This window comes from Nannobrachium achirus (genome assembly GCF_963921795.1).
Source record: "Nannobrachium achirus genome assembly, chromosome: 10".
Lineage (NCBI taxonomy): Eukaryota > Metazoa > Chordata > Actinopteri > Myctophiformes > Myctophidae > Nannobrachium > Nannobrachium achirus.
In genome coordinates this window covers 58635727-58660498 of record NC_137819.1, presented here as the reverse complement: position 1 = coordinate 58660498, position 24772 = coordinate 58635727, and the positions used below count along the sequence as shown (strand labels likewise).

The following is a 24772-nucleotide window of genomic DNA, read 5'->3' as shown; positions in this document are numbered from 1 at the left end:
GTAGGATGTGAGGGGTCTAACTAGGGGTTTGTCATGATGCTGAATCCATTGCAAGCATTTGTTTTGCACAAAAAAACATTCATTGACCCCAGAAATCGCCAACAAAAGATGATTTTTTTGATGACTCATCACTTTTCATCACTAAACCATCATTTTCTGGGGGCATTTTTAGCCCAAGGAATGTTTTTTGTATATATCAAAAGTCCAGAAATGGCAAATACTTTTTGAATGTAATAATCCAATCTTTATCATTACTCTGAAACGTGTAATATAACATTTATTATATTATATATTTGTGCATTTTCTGTGTTTCTCAAATTTTAAACATGTGTTTTCTAGCATTTGACAAACATTTGTGGACTGTGAAAACCCTTTTTCCCCCTCTTATCTAAGAGAGGCACAAACATAAGAAAATGCTAATCCCCAAAACTAAGAATAATAAGAAATCATGGATAAGAAATGGAATCTGGTGCAATGGATGGGTTTTTACTAACAAAAGACCAACAATTTGAGGGTTAATAAACAAACAAACAAATTCATTTAATAAAATACATTTGTGTTGGCCCAGACGGCTGGCAAAAGAAGGAGCAGCTGAGGAAGACCGACCAGGTCGAAATGTGTCCGTTGTCTCTGTCCACAGAGGTAAATAAATCATGTGAAAAGGATTTCCTTGTGTGCTGGCGACTCCTCCTTTGCCTCTTGCTATTATTGAGCCGTGCACCATAAAGACTTCATTTAATTTGGAGTGTTGCAGGCTTTCTGCTCTGTTGCAGTCTCTGTCTCTGATAGTGGTCCTGGCACCTAGGCTCAATGTAGCCAGACAGCACGTTGTGGGTTCGAGTCCCGATCACAACGGCCTTTGCTGCATCATATCTCCCTCTCCCCTTTTCCTGTCAACCTACTGTACTACCAATGAAGGCATAAAAAGCCCACAAAAATAAAAGCTATACACTCCTGTTCATTTGGAATATTATAATAAACAACTTGTGCAAAGAAATGTACAGTGTGTTCAAACAACTAATCAGTGATAACTACAATTAACAATGATTAATTACAGACTCATTTCTAATACACAACTTGTGCAAAGAAATGTACACAGTGTACAAACAACTCATCAGTGATAACTATAAAATGACCCTTTTTCATTCCCCTTTACCTCTCCATTAGCCTGGGATCACTTCACTTTTCTGGGTTTGATCCGGTCGGGAGCGGAAACCACTCTACGCCATGTTTGGCCGGAAAGATCAAACCGGAAACAGATTTAACTCAAAATAATTCCCCTGCGCTCAAGGACATACTTTTAGGGCCTACCTAATAAACCCCTTGATGCGGCATAGTTTTGCTTTTGGAAAATTCGTTTGGTATATGCATCTTCTAGTCCAACTCGTAGCGACTGGCAAGACTACGCAAGGCTACTCGAGCATTTTAATAGAGATTGGGCTAACAAACGGGGGGAAGCGACACCACTTCTCTGCTTGTGGTTTCCGCTTAGACCGGACCAAACGGCCCGTTGTAAATGATTCTCCCGAGAAAGTCTGGTGAGGCGAGGTTACCTCTCCATGGGATCAAAAAGGTTTGATTTCCAGGTTTGATTTTAAATGAGTCCTGTACTCCTGCAAGAAGACCCATCCAACAACCTCATGGTGTTTCCCTCGCTAGGGACCAAAGTGATGCTCTCACATCACTTTGCACTGTTCTGGGCTCGGAGCAGTGACCGCAGAAGGTGAGCTGGGGGAACCTCCCACAAACCCGTCCAGACTGAGACCTTGGAATGCTCCGAAGAAGGCGTCATCTTTCACAGCAGGCTTCCTCCTGGCAGGGGTGGTGTTCTGCACAGGGAGGAACCAGCAACAGGTAGAGAAAAATAGGTTAAATGATTAAGGTGAAATATTTTTCGTCACCTATAAAAGAGAAGGCAAGTGATGAAAAGAAGAATCAATAAAAATAATATTTGGGTAATCAAACCAACCCTGGGCTTAACGATCTCACCTAAAAAGATAAATCAGCTTTGTGCAAATCTCTTTATTGATTCATCCAAGGTTTTCGATTGATTTTATTACAAAATCTGTCAGGGAGAGTCTTTTAACTGGTAAAGGTGTCCCACAGGGATCCATATTGGGGGGCCTCTTTTATTTACTTTTAATATGAATATCATCGTTCTTCCCTCACTGGATTGCGATGTCCACTACTAGGCGGACGACACAATTTTATATAGTATTGCCACTGCAAAACTGCAGAAAGCTTTTGATACATTTCCCTATTGAGTCACAAGCTTGTCTTGAACTCTGACTTGCGATCGTAGGTCACACTTTAGTGTGAGAAACGGCACATCATGTCTCCGTCTGTGTACACCTTTTTACGGTCTATGGGTTTGACGCTCTGACATCACTGTGATGTCAGGGGAACCAACACTAATATAATCCCTTTTATGCCCTTATATGGAGATCCCTGATGTCATCAATATTAAGCCATATCTAACAGGACTTCATATGGGAGTGCCCATATACGGTATGGAGGAAGACAGCCTATATCTGTGTGGCTGGTTCTACAGACATGGATCTCCATATATGGACATAAAAGAGATTGTATGTATGATGTCAGATGTCAGACGTCGTAGGACTTTCACTTAACGAATAAATGAGTAAGCATGTTTGGGGTCTCACAGCATATCTCCATATACAGTACATGGATCTCCATTTATATGGGTACCAGGGGTCTCCATATGTGTAACTGGTCAAGACATGGCGCGACAAGGTCTCTTGTCGCCCTTAGGCATCTTACTGGTAAATAAATACACAGTGTATGAGGAACCTTCCACTTACCCGTGGTAGGCAGTGTTGGCTTCTGAAGTGAGTTGTTCGCACATGCCTTTCAGCGTTCTTCTTTGCCAACACAGTCTTTCGTAGTTGCCTAAGACACACACACACACACACACACACACACACACACACACACACACACACACACACACACACACACACACACACACACACACACACACACACACACACACACACACACACACACACACACACACACACGTGTGGATTATTCCAGGTAAATACTAATCCTGAGGTGACTCGTAAAAGGATTAACCAACGCATGACAACCCAATCGTATGTACATACAGTACCACAATAGTACAAAATCGTGGTCTTTTTACAGCATGACTAAAGTTCTTAAAGTCTAAATGAAATCAAAAATACGTTTTTCACACTTTTAGAGCATATCTGTAGTGATAATATCGCCATACCCAACACTGAATGCCAAAAAAAGTTTAATTAATTGTTAATGAATTTGTGTATTATAATGAAACAATTAAGCCCAGCCCTTAAACAGAAATGTCTTGCGTGATGACAAATATCAAGAACATTTATAATTCACAAGGTCAGAATGACTGACAGGTGGCTGTGTCAATAAACGTCATCTACTTCCAGGGACGTGCTGGCCATTGGGAAAAGTGGGACAACTCCCGAATGGCCGGTCCATTCCCGGCCGGGCAAGGCCCGCCATAAAATATATATATATTTTTTAAGTCGGCCGCTGGTAATTACGATAACGGCCTTCGTTCCATTTTGGGGGCTGGGCAGCCCACAAAGTAAATATAACTCATGTAATTAGCCCACTGGCTTGTCTCTCAAGATCTGAAATGGCCAATCTTTGAGTAGCAGCATCGCTATAGAAAGATCTCTCTCTATAGCGCTGAGTAGCAGTGGCCCATCATATTCCAGTCACGACTCCCCGCAAGCCACTGGTTCGCGTGTCTCCCCCCCTTCCCCCGCCTCCCCCGTTCGTCCTTTCCGCACAGCAGAGCTGTCTGTTGCACTGGCTTGCCTCTAGTCCAGCCACTGTAAGGAAGTGGAGTGAGTGGAAAACTTGGTTTCATTTCGGCTTTAACACCTTGACAGACAATCCTCAGGTCACACCTCTGAGAGCCTTGGTAATGCTGGTTTTCTATCCAAACAGGATTTGAATTGTACTCTGTACTCTGTACATTGTTATTCTACAAGCCTAGTCAGGCACTAGTTTGATCTAGGACTCCAGATAAATGTTAAAAGTCCATGGGCCATGCGAGATGTCGCTATACGAAAGCTGGCAAAGGTTACATCGCATTTTTGAGAAGCTCTATATCTGTAGCTAAATTGGTGTGTTCCATTAACTTTACTATACAGGAAAAAAATGCAAAGAATTAATCTGCTTTAAGTAGCATATAAGGGGCCAAACTAGGGGTTTTTCATGATCCTGAATCCATTGCAGGCATGTGTTTTGATTTTGCACATAAAACATTCCTTCGGCTAAAAACGGCCCCCACAAAACTGTGAAAAGTGGACCAATTCATCTGTGACTCAGGAAGGGTTATCATACGAAAATATTATCTACAGATATAGAGCTTCTCAAAAATGCTAAGTAACCTTTGCCACCTTTCGTATAGCGACATCTCGTATGGCCCATGGACTATTACACATTTGACCCGTTTTCATATACAGTATTCTTTTTAAAGCCACCTGTGGACAGGTGTTGACAATTGCAATTCAGCATGTCCAAGGTTATTGTGATGACCATGTCAAATAAACATGAAATCAACCCATTTAATCAACTACCTGGTAGGACAGAGTGCCAGCAGTACCAGTGGTCCCTGAGGACTAGGGTTGGGACCAGCTCCTCTAGATAAGTGATTCTCAAAGTGGGGCTCTGGGACCCCCAGGGATTCTTGAGGGGGTTGCTGGGGTCCCCAGATAAATTATTGATAGTTAGGGATCAAATGGACCCTTACAGGGCTGTAATTGAGAGTGCACAAATGGAACCAACTATAGAACCCTTACTTACAGGTCCATTTGGTTCAATTTGTACACAGTAAAGAGCTAAATGAACACGGGGGTCCGAGGGATAATAATATAAATATGGTATCAAATGGGGGTCCATGGCCTAATGCATATCAAATTGGCGGTCCTAGAAATACTAAAATCTTTCACTACTAGAAGTTTGAGATATCAGACAATAACCGTAGTTATTATTTTAAGACCACTCTTACCTCTCTCTGTTGAGTTCCTCCTGATAGGCTCTGAGCCAGGAGTCTGGAACCTTCTGGCTGCTGCAAGGAAGACTTCTCCTCCGTCCAACACTCCTCCTGCGCCCAAAGTTCCTGCAAGTCGGTTGACTCTTTTTGGTGGCCGTTTTCTTGTTGCTGCTCGTGCTCTTCGCAGACATGCAGCTGGTGAACTGTTTCAGAGGAGCGCCCAGCAACCTCACGGACTCCATCTCCACGGTCCTGTGTCGTATTATATGTCACAGAAATCTAGGACTATGCATTAATGTCTTGAATATGTTTGGAGACCTCCAATTTCCGCTCCCACGGTTCCAGTTTTTAGGTCTGCAAGGACAAAGCATGCATAACGTTAAATACACATGTATAACACAAGTTACAGCACAAATTCATCCAACGTGTGTCCCTCGTAGCTATAACAGTACATACATGTCAGCCGTGTAGCTGCTTGTTCCTGAAAGGTGTACGACCCAAGTGTCCAGCTGCTCGCTTCAGGTGCTCCCAACCTGTGCATGTGAGTCCTCTGTCACGTTTTCCTCTCTTGTGGGGATTTACCTGCTTACACCGCCCTCAGGCAGATTAGTTGAAGACACAGAATACACAGAATTGTTTAATCTCATTAGTGAGAGCGAGGAGTCAGGCATGGTTGCTCTTTGCTCACATTGTGATCACTAGGGCGACTTATAGATGTGCAACTGAGGGTTATATTTGAATAGATAACAGACTAAACCTCTTGACATTTCTATTGCAGACAGGAATGTGACCATTATACCTGGGAGGAAGAGAGACAGAGGGAGATGTGCAGACTGAGACTGAGAATGGTGAGTCACCCTCTGATTAGAGAGGGAGGGAGGGAGGGAGGGAGGGAGGAGAAAGAGAAACAGAGAGGGGGGAGTCTGGAGATCGGATCACACATTTTTCTTCCCTCACAATCACAGGAAGACCTCTCCATTGACGGCTGGGTATTTAGCACAGAGTCTGAGAAGATGAATGTGTCTAAGAACTCCTATCTAGAAAGCTGGATTTGACCATGCTTAACTGCAATCCATATTGTCAATCCAATAATACAAATTAAAGCAGTGAACATTTTGTCTATTATTCATTTTGCACAAATTCAAAATGTATTTCCTTTTCTTTGTAACATAATTAAACAGCAGATGCTGACTAAGTGAATTTAACTGAAACAGTAAACATTTGGTTACACTGGAAACTGAACCCAACCAAAGAAGCTACCATCTCTTTGCCTTTGGTGTAATGTATCATCATAATATCTATAGCACCTATGCTCCAGTTTCCAGAGGAGGTGACAAGATGTGCAACGAGTTTGTTTGTGATGTGTGGACACACCTGTTGAAGATCAGTTTCCAACCTTGACCTAAGCTGTCTGGGCAGAGTGTGGAAACACCTGTTGAAGATGAGTTTCTGACCTTGACCAAGCTGTCTCGGCGGGGCTGGAGGGTTAATGGAGGACTCAGCGTTCAGGAAGGAAGAATTCACCAGCAGAATGGAACAGGAGAGTTCAATAGGAGGCCTGTTACAAGGTGTTTGGAAAGTCCTTACCAGGGGACAACACGACACACACAAGTCACTGCACTGGAGGAATCACAGTCTGTTTAAAACACATTCAAACTGGCGAGCTTATTTTGGGCATGTCATTCTAGATGAACCAACTTGCAAGATCTACAAGCTCAAAACACGTTGAGCTTGTAGATCAGTGAATTTGGCCATTTCTGAAAATGGGTCTTAAGTAATAAAGATACAAACAAGAGAAGCATGTGCAAAAATAAAGCCTAAAACAACTTATGGTGCAATATGCCTTAAGTTGGGAAACAGATAAGGGACTTAAAATATTTACATGATATATCTAGACAATATCAGTAGTGAATTAAATCTTTAATTCAAATCTAAAGTTAAAAGAATCTTGACAAGTGGAGGACGTCACTGGTTGTACTTACTGTATTGACTGTACTGAATGTACATTGTGCAGGTATCTAGCATTCAAAAACTACTTGCAAAGCTCTGGACACCTTTCTAATGTTAAATAGACTATTAAATCTAAGTGGTGTGGTCAGGCAGCAGCAAGGTGATACCACTTCCGGTACTGACTTCACAGCCTCAAGGCGGAGCAGGATTAGCTGTGCAAACTTGCAGGAACACCTTTTGTGAATGAGAAGTTATAACATAAATCAGACGTTTTCACAGATCATTTGAATTTCCAGGCTTTAAAGCAGGGGCCTCCTGATTTGTCAGGTGCTGGAGATGTTTTTATATTAAAAATGTGTTTTCAGTCTTCCAACATCCCAACAATTGACAACCTGTTCCCAAACATTGTGCAGGCCTGTTTGAGACAGTGTAAACCAGAGTCAGTGTTGGTCCAAGCACATATTGTCAAGCAGGCAACAAAAGGATCATCAGTCAGTGATGGAATAATGAAGCACAAGTGAGAATGGACATCAGGTTTTACACCCATCTTATACTTCAGCCAACTGAAAATAGCTGATCTAAAAGATCAATAAGATCTGAAAATAGCCAATCTGTCCTATCTAAGCTTTATATGATCTATGAGGCCTAGGCCGACGTCAGCAAAGGGGAGAAACGACAGCCACCTCATGGCCTCCCCTAAATAACAAGAAATCTTGTGAAATAAAATGTCGCCAACCAATCATCAAGGACGATGATACACGAAAGATGATCTATGAGCTTGTAGATCTACTAATTTCGAATAATTTCTGTCTATGATGACGAGCCCAAAATAGGGACACCAGGGTTAACTCATTCTGTGCCACATAACGGTTTTGACGTTTTTTTTCCAATAGCCCTGTGTGCCAATGACGGCTTATGACGGTTTTTGTGTTTTTTTACATAGAAAAAAAAAACAAAAAAAGATTTTTTTTTTTTTTTAAAGATGTCAAAATGACCTGAGATCAGAGAGATGCTTTTCTCTGTTTGTGTGTTCGCTCCCTCGTTTAGCTGATTGAGAAAATGTGTGTCCATTCTAGTGGATGGACACTTTTTTTTCATTCAAACAGCTCTATCTCTGGAACCATTTGTCCGATTGACAAAATTCTTTTTGCCACTGAATCACAACAACTGTGTCTGTTTCTGTGGGGGAAAAAAATCAAAAAAAAAAATCATTTTTTTTCATTGCATAGTAAAGAAAAACATACAAAACCGTGGCACAGCTACCTTGGAGGCATTTTGGCATCTGGCACAGAATGAGTTTTAATGTGGTCGTGGCTGTCTCTCCTTGTCCCTGCCTCTTGGCACCAAACGGACACCCACAGCAAGTAGTAAGTGAGAAGGACATAAATTTAATTCTACACAATCATACATATATACAGTTTTATATGGTTTCTCATACAAAAAAATGAAGAGGTGTGCAGTCGGGGGAGGGGTGGGTTTGCGAACTGTCGAGTAATAATAAATACTGTAAACAGCATCCGTGAGCCGTCTATTGGTTACCAGCCAGAACCGTGTGCTTAATCTCAATAATAGAGACCAGACAAGTGTGATCATCATGTCACACATCATGGAATAAAACAAAGGCAGTTTATGTTTGGATGCACACGTTTGAAACTGTTCCCAAAACAGATAAGAGTAAAAGCTACTGAGGGAAACGGGTCACGGAGAAGAAATACATTATTGTGAAACCATCAACAACCCCCACACACACACACCGAAATCTTTGCATAACGTAACAGAAATAAGATATATCTATTGATAAGTCCGGCTATAGAGGCCTATTAGATGTGGCGTGTCCACCGTGTCCACCATCGTTATCAATACATTGGCCAAGAACAGTCCATATGGCTCCTTTTTCTACGTAAAAGATTCAGAACGGTTATATATTAATAAGCAACTTAAGTGCATGCCAAACCAAAACTGGAGATGCACACCGTTGCCAGGGACACCAGTGTTGTCATGTGGCAAATCCTCGACTACCAATTTGTGGAAAAATATTTGGTTGCTTGCTCCTTGATGTGGCGATAGCAAAAAACATAAAAAGGTATAATTTAAAGTTTAACCCTTAGATGTTAAAAAACGTGGACGGTAAGCATAGAGCACAAACTGCTCTCCTCGGGGAAGGGGGGGGGGGGGGGGGTCTGCAGATAGGCCTGTCACAATTATTACAAAATAGTCCAATCGCAATTAATTTAGATAATCGCAATTATTTTTCATAATCGTTTTCATGTTGAAAATTTTGAAAAAATAGTGGAAATAGCAGATCTACAAGCTTACGTGTCACGAACACGTTGTAAGCTTGTAGATCCGCAATTTTTTATTATTAGTTTTTGAAGTACAAAATTATGAAACGTGTCAGTAATCTGCCCTGTGCAGTTTGTTATTATGAAGCCAAAATGGCAAACATAAATGAAGTTTGTATTCATATGTTCCAGTCTTCAATGTTGAAAACAATTAAATTGACAATTAATCGTCAATTAAAATGTGTAATTGTGACAGCTCTATCTGCAGACGTCAACGACTCGTTGCATAATACGTGTCTAAAAGGTTTTTCATCAACTTGTAGAATCAGAGGACAGTTTTCAGTTTTAAAAACAGAGTTCAGATGACACCGAGTAAGTAGTGATTGCTGGGTCTGAAAGTTCTGATAGGAGGGAGGGAGGTTCTGGAAGTTAAGAATAGGCTGGGAGAAAAGGGAAGGAAAACCGGTAACAGAGCTGGAAGAAAGTTCAGAAGGGGGGAACCACAGAAAGTAGAAAATAAAGAGGAGTGGTAAGTCAAGAGGGAAGACTGGAGTTTCTACAAGGCTACTATTTAGCTGGCAGAAGAAATATCTTGAGAATATGTCCTCCGTTGGTATTGAAAGAGTCTTTCTTATCCTTGTATGTTTGTATCTCTTGAAACTTTTTTTTCCCAATAGAAATTGAGTAAAAAAAAAAAGTCTTTGTTTTGTTACCCTATCCTCTCGTATTGTGGCTGCAGAGGTGGAAGTCAGTTTGTGTGTGTGTGAGTGTGTACACGTATTGGGGTGCCGTGGGGTTGGCAGGTAAAAAGGAAGATGTCCATGCTTGAATAACAAAACAAAAAAAAAACACATCTAGCACCTTCAGACAGAGAAGCCCCAAACATTGCACCAGTTCAACAGTTCCCCTGTTATCTTCTGCTCCACATTTATAAAAACAGAAAACAGAACTCGTTTTCTCTCCGCGGTACAGAGTCTATGGTTGCGTCGTTGCGGGTCACCGGCTGATGTCCCGGTTCGCCTCCCAGCTTTTGCCGGCCACCGAGTCGCTCGTCCCCCCACCTTCAAAGAACGGGTGTTTGACGGAGTCGGACAGGGACAGGCGTTTTGACGGCTCATACTCCAACATGCTCTCGATCAGGTCAAACAGCTGGTGGTGATCCTCCGCCTCAGACAGCAGGTACCGCTGGAAGACCAGGAAAAACCAGGACAGGAACACAGAGAGAAATCACAATTACTATTTGCATAGAACCTTGCAAACAAAGACATTGGATTCGTTTATCTATATAAAACATTATACATTGTCCAGAAAACATTCAGAAATAAGTACAAAGAGTAGCTTGTTAATTCTTTTACTGCTCCTTGACGAACGAACGCACGTCATTTATTTCACACTGCCATGGCAAGCATTCGTCAATTCCCCTCCCGTTCTCACAGCAGCAGCCACGCTGCTCTGAAATGTTGACAACACGTTAGCAGCAATGGCGGAGAGATCCCTTTTCTGTTAGTTTTTTCAGCCCTGGATCTACATTCTCTATTTCTATGTCCACAACGGGTGCAAACGAGGCTCACTCTACAGCCCCTCGCTTTGCAATGGCTTCGTTTTCGTGACTATGAGAGATAAGCCTGTCTTTTACACAAGACCGCGATTGGAAATAATGGATGGTTATGTTTCTATAAAAAACGCAAAGGCAAGGTACTTTGATGGCAGTGAGCAGACTATACAAATCCTTAATAGGCAGTAAAAGAGTTCATAATTTTGAGTGATTGGCTCAATATTAGCATATTGAAAGATGTGTGCATGTGTCTAAGGAAGAGGCATGTTAGTAGCAGCATTAAAACAAGAGACTGCCGTTTTATCACAGCGCTGAACATCTCTCTGGTTCATTCTCACCCTTAGAGGTTTGCAGTTCTCTCTGACGTATTTCCCAGCTGACGAGCTCTCATCCCAATCCAGACGGCCACGGTAGAAATACTTCTGCTTCCTACAAGGGGCAGACAGATGTGAGCAGGCGTGTGTGTCTGTGAATGTGTGTAACTGCATAAATATGAGTCTGGGGAAATCAAAAGGCATAGTGGTAAGTGTGTGTGTGTGTGTGTGTGTGTGTGTGTGTGTGTGTGTGTGTGTGTGTGTGTGTGTGTGTGTGTGTGTGTGTGTGTGTACTGACCGCGTTTTGCGTATCATCCTGGAGGGAACTGGTCCTAGTATTCTCTCCATCATAGCCAAATGCTCTCTGTTGTCATGGGTCTGAGAGAAAGAAGTGAAACAAACATCACTTAGTCGCCACAAAAACCATCTCCTTATTAATAACAGTCTATGGAGTCACAACAGACAAACAGCAACCTCAACAAAAGAAAAAGTGTTAATCCCAGTGAGATTATAAAATGGTGACTGCTGGTGTATAAGGGTGTGTTTAACGTTTATCTATGCAAGGACCAGTCCTGGAAAATTGAAAACCTTGGAAAGTAGCCCAATCGGTTAAGCGATTAAAGCCTGCAGACGATTCTACAAATGCCTTCTAAATGAGTAGGTCTCATTTCTGAAAAATCTGTGTTGCTATATAAATATATAGATAAAATCTATAATGAAACTTTTCCGGTTTTAATGGGTTAAGAAGACGAGTGTAAGAGTTAAAGGGAAACACTAAAATGACATCTTAATGGTATAGTTATACTATACCCCTATCCATTTGTACACCGAGTTAAATTAACATTTTAAAATCAAATGGCCTTGGCTTAATGCATATCCTTATAAACTGAGCGGCTGAGAATCACCCTAACCCGGAGGCAGTGAGGTGGTGTTATACCTGGAAAAGGGTGAAGCCCAGATAGTACTCAAACAGGATACAGCCAATACTCCACACGTCACAGGGCTGGCTCCACCCGAGCTCTGAAGGACAACAACAACACAGTCAACACATGGCATCAATGTGTCACAATGCCACACATTTAGAACATGTCTTACAATCTTTATTCTTAACAAGAAACTAACATTAGAGCAAGCTAGAGGTGTTGAAATGTTTAATTGAAAATGTGTTGTTCTATTCTAAATCCTAACCTAAGTTTTCAGAAAAACTATTTTATTCAATAAATTGGGAAACGAATAGGCTTTCCCTGTCTTAACACATTCCCTGCCAGAGGTTTTCTATAAAGGTCTGTAATTACTGTATTTACTGTACTGTTACTGGCAGCTGGGATAAAATAAAATAAAAAAGGTCTTAGAAAATGTCCATGCCTCCATGGCCCTCTTGCAGTTGGGAGGAAAACAAATCTACCCTGGTAGTAATCCATTTGAAGATTCTCACACACACAAACACAGACAGCACATGGATAGTTAAGTGGGGTTAAGTGGGCTTAGTATGAATAGAACCAAAATATGTGTACACTGAAGGATGCAGTTTGAAGCTGAAACAACTTCCCTAAAGCTAAGAATAGATCGGGAGGACCCTAAGCATGACATAACAGGGCAAATGTCACACTAATCTACTGGAAAGATCTAAAGTGTCCAACGAGTTAAACCGTGCTGAACACTCATCACATGTAGCACCGAGTGCCTACAAAGCTGATCAGAGTTAATTAAGTGTCTACTCTGCCTGCCTGCCTTGGGTGACTCACCTTCAGGCTGATTTAAAATGACTGAGCACTTTGAGTGTGCTTGATGTTACTTTGAGCGGACAAAACTTTGAACTCTAATTAGACAGGTATTGTTGTCACTTAGGTACACTACATTGATTTATTTTACCCTTCCTTTTTGGCCACCTATCCACCTGACAGCAGTATTTTAGGTCACCCAAAACAAAGTTTCTTGAAGACTCCTTCCAATAGCAATGTAAGCCATTTACCATGAGAGGGAGTGGGTTGTTGGCTGATTTACCACTGTTTCAGGGTTGTGCCCACGACCTTGAATGGTAAATTGCTTTTCTACCACTTTTTCCATATACATGAAAGAAAACACAGCAACCATGGTCCACCTAAGTTTTCAGCTCATGCCGGTTCAGGAAAAAAAGCACTCTTTCTACATTAAGTCTGCCATAGTTTTCCTTGGGGAAAGGTGTTCCGACTCCCCGGATGCGTTGTGAGGCGCATTGATCTCGGAAATGTGCCTCATTAGCATGACAACGCATCCGGGGACTTTGACCAAGTCACTGGAGTTCATCAGCCTCATTTACCACTGTTTTAAACCAATCAGAATCCAGTTTTTGATCATGTGACTAGAAAAAGTGGTAGAATTATCGGTTTTCACTTGGACAATGAAAATGTAGCTCTATGAAACAATGATTCCATGACGTCAACCTATGCATCGGTTACCATGACAGTTGATGGTTGCATGTATATGGCAGGAACAATAACAAGAAGAGCTGCAGACGTCTGTTTCTTTCTGTAGTTACTACTAATCCACATAACAGAACAACTGTTGTACTCAGCTGTGAAGGAGCAGGTGTTCAATACTTATGCTTGCCATGTTCTTCGTGTACCGTTTCATCTGCACCGAGCGTTTGGATATATTTATGTAAAACGTTTTCAGAAAGAAATCAGTAGGTGTGGACACTGGACAGATTCACAGAGTGACACATCAAGTGTAGTTTTCCCTGAAGATTTCAAAGTGTACTCACCAAGTATGACCTCCGGGGCACGGTAGTGCCGCGTGGAAACGATGGTGCTGTGGTGCTCGTGGTCGAAGGTGGCACTGCCAAAGTCCACCACCCTCACGTCCGTGCTCTTCACAGTCCTCTCGTCTCGCTTCTGGTGAAGAGGAACACTTGGATGTTAGACCGTAGATACAATGTACCAGTTATCTCCTCAAAGTAGGTAAAACCTTAACCAATTAAATCCTTGATGCTTGGTAAACTTGAAACGTAGTAAACTTGAAACGTAGAAAAAACGTAGCTGATCCACAAGCTTGCAACACGTCGCTATGTGATGTGTTGTGTGCTTGCTTGGTAAACAGTCCACCACAGAGATGTTTTTGTATTTTAACTTCATTCCGCAGTCATTTTGATAGAGATTTCCAAACTATGCCTGCAGGCAAATAATGTTTATTCATTATTTCTTCAGGCAACATAATTCAGAATTTCCATTCAGGACTACGCTGAATATTAAAAACAGGTGCCGAAAACAACTCTAGTCTCCAGTGACTCTGATCTTTCTGTTCCTCCATTTTTATTTAGCAGTGAGGGGAGAAAAACAGTATGAAAACATGGTGAAAGCTGTCTGTGGCTGGCAAGGCCACAAGGACTTTGACAGGTTGGGGGGAAGAAAAAGATTTTGAAATCCAGTAAAAGAGTTACTCCCCAGTGTCCTACTGGCTCACCTTCTCTACATTATAGGTCATTGTGAAGTCTGAGTTGACAAACAGAATGTTCTCTGGCTTCAGGTCCGTGTGCGTCAGCTTGGTGTCATGGAGAACTACGGACGGGAGAGAAGAGACGGTTAACATAATGCTCTGTTGTCAGAATCATTTTAGTAGTCAAACTGAGAAAGGTGCAAATGTGAGACTAGAGCATCACATTCAAAATCAGCATTGTTTATTTGCCAAGTTTGCACATGCATGGAATTTGGATGGATCACCTAATGCCAACTTCTGTTTTAATGAAAAGAGCTGTACACTCTTTTTCAGAAAAAACATGTCTAAACCAAGTAAAGGTCCTTTTTGTCCAGTGAGGTTGATGTCCTCATCTATTTTTGTTTAGACTATTGCAACTCACTATACACCTGCCTCATCCAAAGCTCTCTGCTTCAGCTGCAGTTGGTGCAGAATGCAGCTGCAAGGCGTTTAACTGGTTCAAGGACAAGCACGTCACCAGCTTCAGCTGGCCAGCAGTAAATCTTTCGTTTTAAAAGGTTTAATGTAACCACCTTCATGGTCTATACTAGTACCTATAGGTACTACTGTACCTCACTTGCAATCAAAACCCCAAGGCTATGGAACTCAGGCTGGCGACTGCGAATTCAGTAAAAAAGAAAAATACACATACATTCATATACACGCGTGTGTGCGTGTGTGTGTGTGTGTGTGTGTGTACACACACATTTTTTTATTATTATTATTATTTTAAAGGCATTTTCAATCTCTTAAAGTACCATGGTGCTTGTGCTTTTATCACCCCTTGTAGGACATATGGAATTGTGACGATGACGCCCTCATGTGGCTGCAGTGTTTGGTGTTTGCAAACAAAGGAGGCTTTCATTCAAACTGCGTGCTTCTGAAGCGGTTTGAATGTGAAGTTCACATGTAAGTAACAGTTCAGAGGAGGGAGTGAAGAGTAAATGAGGACGTGTTAGTCTGCACTCAAGAGTTTGTTCAGAGCAGTGGCATGAGACCAAGAGACTGCTCTCAGCAGATGCATAGAAAACCAGCTTGTAGAATGGATATTACTGGGTGCATTGTAGACAACATGGGTTTTCATTAAATAGATGAAAGTCATTCTGAATGAGTCAATGAGATTTCACAAACTGCTATAAATTATAAGGCAATATATATATAAATTATAAAGCAAGGCCTCTAGATTGAGGGTAGGAAACTCAGTCCATAACTACCAGAGCCCCCAGGCTATTGTACAAAGTTCCACAGAGGAATTTACAAAAGTACAGTATCCCGAGTTCTGTGGCATTCCTGAAGTGGGTGTGTCAGCAATATTTCATGTGAAAGTTTGGCAAAGTTTGACAGCTTATTTCTAACCAGCATTTCTTTTAAATCTATTAAAGGACCATTTCACCTCTGGGACAACCAAATGTTATTTTATTGTTGTTTGGGACACAAAGCATCATATGATGAATCATGATGCTTTGTAGCATGCTGAAATACTAAAATATCTAAAAACACAGATTGAACACAAAAACTAACTCAGGATTGTGTTGATCTTGTCACAAACAACAATAAAATAAGATCTGGTGAAATGGTCCTTAAAGGCCAGTGCTACCGATTCCGCTACCGTGTCAAATGTCAAAAACCATCAACTGCAGTCAATAAAAAGGGGGGGCTTTGATTGGATTCATAAACTGTTGAGCTGTGTGTAAAATGGTTCTGCACCTTTCCTCTATTCACAAATTCTTTGCTCAAAAGATACATTCAAGTGAATTCACCTGACCCCTGCCCCATGTAATATTTTTCAGTGGCCAAAACTGGAGACATTGTGATTATATGGTTAATGCATTATCCAATCAGCCAGCAGTACTACCTCAAACACCCATATACTGTATGTCTAATTGGTTAAAGTGCGCGAGACTGCAAGGACTTACATTTAACGGCCAGGCAGAGCTGATAGGCCATGTGTCGGACCTGGGTGATGGAGTAAGGGAGATAGTTGTTCTCCTTCAGGAAGTCAAAGGTGCTCAGAGCCAGCAGCTCAAAGGAGAGGCACATGTGTCCGTGGTAGTCGAACCAGTCAAACATCTGAACACAGAGGCTGGGGAACACAGAGGAGAGGTTCCACTATGACAAATGGCATAATATCTGTATCATAAGACCAATAATAACCATGTGGAATGGGATGCGGAAACAACACATCATAAATCAATTAACAAGGTTACATGCACATAACTTAGTGAAAGACATGACATTCTAATTAGCGAGTATTTCATTTCCATATTATTATGTTATTTCTTGGTGAAACAGGAATTGTGCGAGTTGCAGCCAATCACAGCGATGTTGGCGTGGCTGAACTTCATGGAGCATTGCAACCGCGCCAACCTCGTGAAAATGTTTTGAGTACTCACTCACATGCTTTCATGGCTTTGCTTGAACAGTGCAAGAAAGGAGGTCGTCCGCAAAAGGTCTTAAGCTCCCCGTAGGTTAAGATGTATTTATTGGCAACGTTTCGACCACCCCATATGGGTCTTCGTCAGGCTAACTGTTTGCGGGCCTCCTCCTTTCTTGCTCTGTACTCATTTTTGCTCAGCACCCGGAGACTTTTGCAAGATGTGCGTGCTTATTCGACTTCTAATACCTTTGCTTGAACAGTCACTTCCCACTAGCCTCCAGAACATCAAGTTACTAAACAATAAATCAGCTTTTTATTCTCAGTACAATATTGTGAGTGATACATTTATCTATAACAATATTATGTTGATAATTACAATATAAATGTTGAGACTACAGGGCAGGACTGATACACATTGTGGTATTTAGTGGTTGTGGTGTAGACGCACAGTGAATTCCGTGTTAATCAGTCCATACTCGGACTTCGCAGCTGCAGGAACTGTAAAACAAAAGGGTCAATGTTTGTTTTGGTGTAAAACGCGCGTTCTTGGTCGCATGGATGACTTTAACGCATCCTTTTGGAATAATATGCACTCGAGACACGCGAAGTGCAACAAAATCATTGTCCAACACTGCCTTGTGTGGTCATTGGAGAGATTTACAACATGTTACACATAGTGCCATAATGAGGAAGCGAGAGACTCTGGAAAGGGTTTTGGGGAGAAAGATGGCATGTCATCATGATATTGGTTGAAATTTCATGTCGTGGTGCAACGTGTTGTTATCTTGTAGATGTGCCATTTTTGCGATTTTAGATTTTTTTCTGGTTAGAGTTTGCCTATGCCCCAAATAGGGATGACAGGGTGGTTTAAGGAAAGCAGTGCGTCTTTTTAATTTATTGTTAATTAATTGTGACTGTGATGGAAACAGCCATTACTGAGTGTGTTCTCACTGTTTATTTTCCGGGTCTTTCTCGTTGATTCTCTCCAGGACGTTGATCTCCAGTCGAGCCGCCTCCTTGTACTTCTCCACGTTCTTAATGATCTTCAGTGCGACGTGGTTTCCACCCCTGTGGAGCACAACATCAGCGTGGACCGAAATAGATGCAACTAAACACCTCACTTGGATTATACGCATATGATCTCTTCCACCACACCCCGCACGCATGCACTCTCACACAAGGGATCAATCACAGGCCCTGAAGAGAGTGGGAAAGATGATTTCTGAAATGTTCCACATTACATTTTAAATTAACTTAAACGTCACACACCCACAACCCAGTAAGTGGAAACAAATCCAGAACGCTGACCTGAGACGCACATCAGTAGTCAAACTATTTCATTATGTAAGCAGATTAGTTGTAGAACAGAAAAGAGAACAAGTTTATCACGTTTCAACAGCAATAAAGTGGCAGAATTAGCATTTACGAACAGGCCCTAACCATTAAAATAAAATTGGTTTGTCTTTCTGGTGCCCGTTTAATAATTAATCAGCAGTGACTGTGACATAGAGCCGGAATTTGTAGAGGTCAAGTGTGGAAAATTACCAGTGAGCACCTTAGTTTATTTAACCAGGCTCGGGTCATGATTGCCTGCATAATATAATTATTGCTACCATTGTCTGAGAGTTCTTTTATATTCTGAAAATCTATTTGTTCGGGCAAAGAATAGTAAAAATTGCAAGTAAACATCATCCACTGTAAAGAGTGGAAAATAAAGGTCTTTGGTTCATACAGTGTCATTTAGAACCAAGTTAATCGTGGGATCAATAATAACATTAGCAACAAAACCAGCCACTGCTGGAGGAAGAATAAATTGATTATTATTGTTGTTGTTTTAATCATATATGCTTTAGGAACTGCGGATAAACGATACAGCTAATGCAGAGCACTACCCTAATCAGATCTCCAGTTAAACTACTGTGAACTGTGGGGAAAAACAGGTGCATGGTTTAAAGAGAATTTAACCTAGACAGCAGTCAGTAAACTACTACTATAGTGCAAGTAGTATAGCAGCATGTGACTCGTCTTAAATCGCAACACCAGAGAAGAGGTGTAAGAAGAGGCACCCCTGGAGAGACTCTGAGGGAGAAGTGAACAGCTGCTGTCATTCATTCTATGGCTTACACACCTGCGATGGTCAATGCACTCCATCACCCTCCCGAAGGTGCCTTCCCCCAGAGTACTGACGATCTCATCTGCAAGACACGACAGACACAGAAGGGAGAGAAAGGAGAGGGGGGAGTAGAGTAACAGAAGAATTAGAGATGCGGGACCAAAGAGGAGTGTCACAGAAATGCAAAGTGAAGACAGGCGTATCAATGCTAGCGCCCATCTCCTCCCCGATGCGCTGTGAGGTCGATCTAGCATAATAACCTCCAAAGCACTAACGATAGATGATGTGAGGAGGTGCAGTTAAGAGTGCTCCCTTCATGGTGACCAATTACAGCCTATGAAATTCAGAGCACTTTTATTGAGATGCAGTTTTTTTTTGCCCAAAAGGACATGGCAGGGGTGTGGGTGTAATGTGTGTATGTGGACAAATCTAAAATGACTTGCATTGAATGAAAACCTAATAAAGGTCATGATGATGAAAAGTGTACAAGTAGATATAGTGTCTAAATGTTGTGCAATATTAGTCTTGACTGGGGGGGAAAAAAACTAATAGGTGAAGAGGCTGTGAAAGAAGCTAACGAAATCCTTATCGAGTTTTAGCAGTCTTAGACCTGTAACAAGAGTTCTAAACTGAAGCACAACAGAGGTCTAACATTACAACGTTAGAGATTCTAAATTTAAGTTTACGAAACGTCATACATCCTGCAACGTTTATTTAAAAAAAGAAGAACGTTCCACAGCTAAAAATCCTAAAAAAGAGGATCAAATAAAAAATAAAATCAGGATATCTATTATCCTTTTCTTCCAAAAAAATTCTTGCAATCCACCCTTGCTTTTTCAGCCAGGGCGAACAGCATTCTAGCAAGGCATCATCAGGCACTCCCCTGTCATGTAAAATGCTCTATGCTTTTTATACTCATATGGAGAAGGGTTACGATAGAGTAGTGGCAGTGAGTACATCTCTCTTGCAGGACGTCCCCCGTCCGACAGATCAGGTGCCCTTCCTCGTCGTCCCTCACAGCACTCTGAGCCCGCGTCCGGCTGTCGCTCCGCTGTGTTCAGACCCCCCACCGCCATCAGCAGGTCACGACACGACCGAAGTGGGGTCGAGGGGCGTGTTTTGGAGGGCAAGCCGTAGCCACGGCCGTCAGGCGACACAGGTAGAGGAGGAGGGAGGAGGAGGGTGGTGTAGGTTGTAGTTGATGTAGTGGTTGTATGGTGGTTCATGGGGCGATTCACGCGTGACACCACGTGAAGGAAATATATAACGATAGGAATATAGTGCAAGGGACACAAGTCAAAGATCACATTTCTCTCTTCCTGTGCTCCTCCTCTCCCCCTCTACCTTTTCAACCACAGCTGTTTAACAGACAAGGAAGCAACCGGCACATCCATTCATCAACGCAGAAAACCAAACAAACACAATAGCATAGCTAATTAAGGAACTGCCTTCTCAGATTAAACAAAATTGCTATCCAAGATGGCAAACAGATTCTTTCTGAGGCTCATTGGTAGTCAAGCAGGAAATACTAAAACCTAAACCCATTATAAAAGCTTGAAATTCCACCCATTGCTTAAATCCAAGTTACGGTATACTAAATACACCAGTGTGTGGACATTACCAACCCCACACAAAATTGCATGTTCATAAAATGAAACAAGCTATTAAATAACTAAATATGAAAACAAAATGTATAAGAAAATGTAAAGCAATATTTCACTTTGGTACATTGTCTTTTTCACTTTATGCCCCCGTTCCATTGCATAGTCCAGTCCATTTTTCCAGCATTGGCCTCCTGACACCCTCTTGCTTTCTGTATAAGGGCTATTAATATTGCACGTATAGAATAGAGAAAGTATTGTTTAAAAGGTTTAAAAAGTAGCAAATTAGAAATGAATCCATATTGAACAACGGCATGGACTATTTCTCACCTTAATGTAACCAGAACGTTTTTGTAGGGAGAAAAAATAAATATAGAGATTGTGTCCACTGTCCAGACATCTTAGCACCAGAACCAACCAATGCACACCCCATGTCATAGATAGATTTCCTAACATGTATGTCAGCAAGCAAATGTGGGTGGACGATTCAAGAAATGCTAATGGGGGCATACGTGCACTTCAAAAACAATGTTCAAACCAAAGTGAAATAACACTTCAAACAAGGCCCTTTCAGATGGAATTTCTCTCTTTTTTTTAAATTCTGCTGATAGAGCAAAACAAAACAAAAAACAAAACAAAACAAAAAGATTGTGCTACTTACCAAGTCCAAGAGCTGTGAACAAGAAAGGGTTAAAGAGAGGGAGAGACAGAAAGACCTGAACAAAAGAGAGAAGAGAGGGAGACGGAAGCAGACAGGAGGAGTAAAGGGGGATTAAACCAGCAGCTTGGGTTGGGTTTTACTCACCGAGGATGATGCGCTATAGGACCTGGATCTACGCCGCCTTCGTTTGTGCTTACGCCTGCTGCCTTTCCGTCGGTACGACTCCTCTCGCTCACGCTCCCTCTCTCGGCCGGCGCCGCCACCGCCTCCACCACCACGGCGGTAGTCGTACATGTTGGGCGAGAAGTCGCGTTGGTAGTAGCTTTCGCTGGCGCCGTGCGGACTCCGTACGCGGTCCCTGTCCCGCTCCCTGCTGTGGTCCAGCCGCCGGTATCCCTCGCAGAACCTCCTGTCGAACTGCCGGCGCTCTGCCGACCGATTGTCGTAGCTGCGGCTGCAGTGAGGAGAAGAGTGTCAAAGTGTTAAAAGCCTGAACTCAGGACCTCACAAGTTACACCGTATATCTGCAGATTTCAAACATGCAAAACATAACTAGGACCTTCAGAGATTAACTAAAGTAAATGCATCTTGTAAAGCACTGGTTCCCAAACACTGGGTCGGGGGCCCATTTGAGAGTCACGGACATATTTTTATGGGTCCCTTCATTTTTCTGTTTACAACATTTAGTTTTTAATTATTATTTCAAAACATTTTAGCTAAGATTTTCTTGAATGAAAAAATAAATGCAATGATATTACTAAGTAATTTCATTAGTAAATAAAAGAAAAATCTAAGAAATGCAAGTAGTGAAAATAGCCAATCCACAAGCTCACAACGTGCTGCGACGCGTTGTGAGCTTGTAGATCTGCTATTTTAACTATTTTGGGTCCACCGGGCAAATGTCTAATTTCTCTTTTGGGTCTTGAGCAAAAAAGTTTGGGAACCACAATTGTAAAGCACGCCGACATCGTCTACCTCCTTGTGCGTGCATAGCTGCTTCCTTCCTGTCTGTGTCCGCGACCCCGTCTCTCTCTCTCCCTGTCTCTGTCTCTGTCTCTGTCGCTGCTTGAGGAGATGGAAGGTGACCTGCGACGTCTCCGTCCTCTGTCCCTGTAGCGGTCCTGGTAGCTACTCCGGCTGTCTCTTTCCGAGGACGAGTACCGCCTTGTGTGAGGCATCTGGATTTTTTTTGGAGTGAGACAGACAAGAGAAATCCTTACTCGTACAGCACTTAGATTTGTTTTGAGATGTGTATGTTTGTGTGCGGGCATGGGAGAGTGCCCTGTAGCATAGAGCATCTGTTGAGCATAGACATTTAGGCAGTTTGGTTAAAAGACATGGGTAAGGGTCCAAGGAGGGACTGGAAGGGACAAAAACACATTTCTAGGGTGTAAATAGAGGACACAACAAACTAACTAAAAGGGCAGAACAGGCTCACTGCCTGAAGATAACAATGTTGTGGCTAAGAAAAAACTAATGAATCTAAAAAGCAGATATCACTCATGAGCTCAGAGGCTGTCTGCACAGAATACGCAATTCTTCTGCTGAATATTTCATTTAAGGTTATGTAACTTTAAAGGGTTATACTAATTAATACATACAGTACTTCATCTACTGAAGCCCAAGTCCATTTTAAGGTCTTACTGAAAGCACTTCGTGCAAATGCCCTGAGGGTTGTTTCTCTTATAATATCACAAAATAACCCATCAACCACTGTGACTGGTGGATGAACCAGTTGGCTATATCAGTGGTTCTCAAAGTGGGGTCCGGAGACCCCCAGGGGTCCTTGAGGGAGTTCTAGGGGGTCCCCAGCTAAATGATATAGTTAGGAACCTCACAGAATGTACCTCACAGATACAAGTACAAATGGAAATACAAATGGACCTATTTGGTTCCATTAACATTGATTTACACATGGGGTCCATGGTCAAGTTCCCTCAGCCCTATGTTCCCTCAATGTTAAACCACTATACCTAACCCTAACCATAACCTCAGTGACAGTGAGGGAACATATGGCTGAGGGAACTTGAGCCTATTGGAGTCCCAGCGTTATAAATGCCATTAATGGGGGTCCGTAAATGCATGTCAAATTGGGGGTCCTTGAAATTAAAATGGTTGGTAATCACTGCTAGAGCCGTAATGAAATCTTCTCTTGTGGGGTCCCTGGCATATTATTTATAATGGGGGGGTCCACGGCTAGGAAGTATCAATTTGGGGGTCCATGACACGAAAAAGTTTGAGAACAACTGCTCTAGACCAGGTTATCAAGTCAGCTGCATGCTAATGCTAACGTCGGCTACCGTTTCTTTTTATATACACATCAGTGCATTACAATACCACCAGACACGGCCGTTATAACCTAACTATGCGGCGTACCACAGCCAAGCACAATTAACAGCAATAACTGTCAGTAAACAGCAGAGGAATGCATATTTACTGCTCACATAGCCGAGATAGATAACGTAGCTGATTTGACCGCCATCTTAGTTTACCCTAAAACGTTAGCTAAAAGGCTAACGTTTTTAGCTTCTCTTACTAAACTTCGAGTGCTGCTTTCCATCTTAGAACGAATTAAGGTCCCATTTTACCGTTTTAGCCGCGAGGCCTGTATGTTTGTCCCACAGGAAATCCGTGGCTGCGTTTCTCTGCCTTTATTCCTGTTCTTCTCTCGTTCTGGGTTGTTGTTATGGCTAGCAAACGGCTAGCTTGTTCAGTCTGCTAGCCTGGCTCAGCTAGTTCTGCGCGACTAGGGTTACTTGCTGCTAGTTGCTACACCCACATTGGTGACATATCCAATTCCATGACCCCAGGGGTCGCTATTGTGCAGTTTAGTTAGTTAGGGCATACAGTGGGCCTATTCGTTTATTTAGTCCGTGGCGTTTAATGTTTTTTTGTTAATTGTACTTTTGTTATATATTATTGTATAACAAGAATACAAATATGTATGTTGTTATTGTTTAAAGGTTGTTGTAATTTGTACTTTGCGTCTTTGCCAAGTTGCCATGAATACATACAGCTACTTTAAATAGTAGTTAATTTGAACACTTTAGGTCTTTAGCTAAGAAGGCGTACAGTTGGACAGTGCCTACACTGCCTAGAATAGCAATATGCGACATCTGGAGTGAGGCGATTCATTTATGGCACCAATGTCGGTGTAACATGAGGTGTACGGTGTACCTGCACCGCCCCCCTGCTTGCAGCAGAGAACGTGCGGTGCTCTTGTAGTCCAGTCCAGAACGTAAACAAGCATCATTCAAACCTGCTGGCATAACATTGCTCTGTTGTTGCCTGCAGCTGGAGAGTTCTTGACTATAACCCACGTTTTAATAACATGCTCAGATGCTCTACAGATTTTGTATATTGTTGTTTCAAAACATTTTATAGTTCAAACTAGCAGTCCTGCTCTAATAATATAGAGCATAATGGTGACTGGTAGGCTCTGGAATGTT

General features: G+C 42.0%; 1 protein-coding gene across 3 annotated transcripts; it reads right to left on the bottom strand.

The window, feature by feature from the left end:
• Positions 1-8332: 8332 nt before the first annotated feature.
• Positions 8333-24053, bottom strand: clk2a (CDC-like kinase 2a). Of its 3 annotated transcripts, none has more exons than XM_080735174.1 (13): positions 23912-24053; positions 22299-22501; positions 21468-21777; positions 20019-20112; positions 19077-19143; positions 17900-18016; positions 16488-16654; positions 14560-14654; positions 13862-13991; positions 12056-12138; positions 11417-11496; positions 11143-11233; positions 8333-10434 (listed from the first exon to the last, which is right to left on the bottom strand). In XM_080735174.1, the coding sequence occupies exons 2-13, from the start codon at positions 22499-22501 to the stop codon at positions 10246-10248; spliced, it is 1626 nt and encodes a 541-aa protein (XP_080591300.1). In that variant the 5' UTR covers positions 23912-24053; the 3' UTR covers positions 8333-10245. The 3 variants fall into 3 exon arrangements, with proteins under 3 accessions (XP_080591300.1, XP_080591301.1, XP_080591302.1); XM_080735175.1 differs by having other exon boundaries at positions 13862-13988; XM_080735176.1 differs by lacking the exons at positions 20019-20112; positions 22299-22501; positions 23912-24053 and having other exon boundaries at positions 21468-21489.
• Positions 24054-24772: the final 719 nt, after the last annotated feature.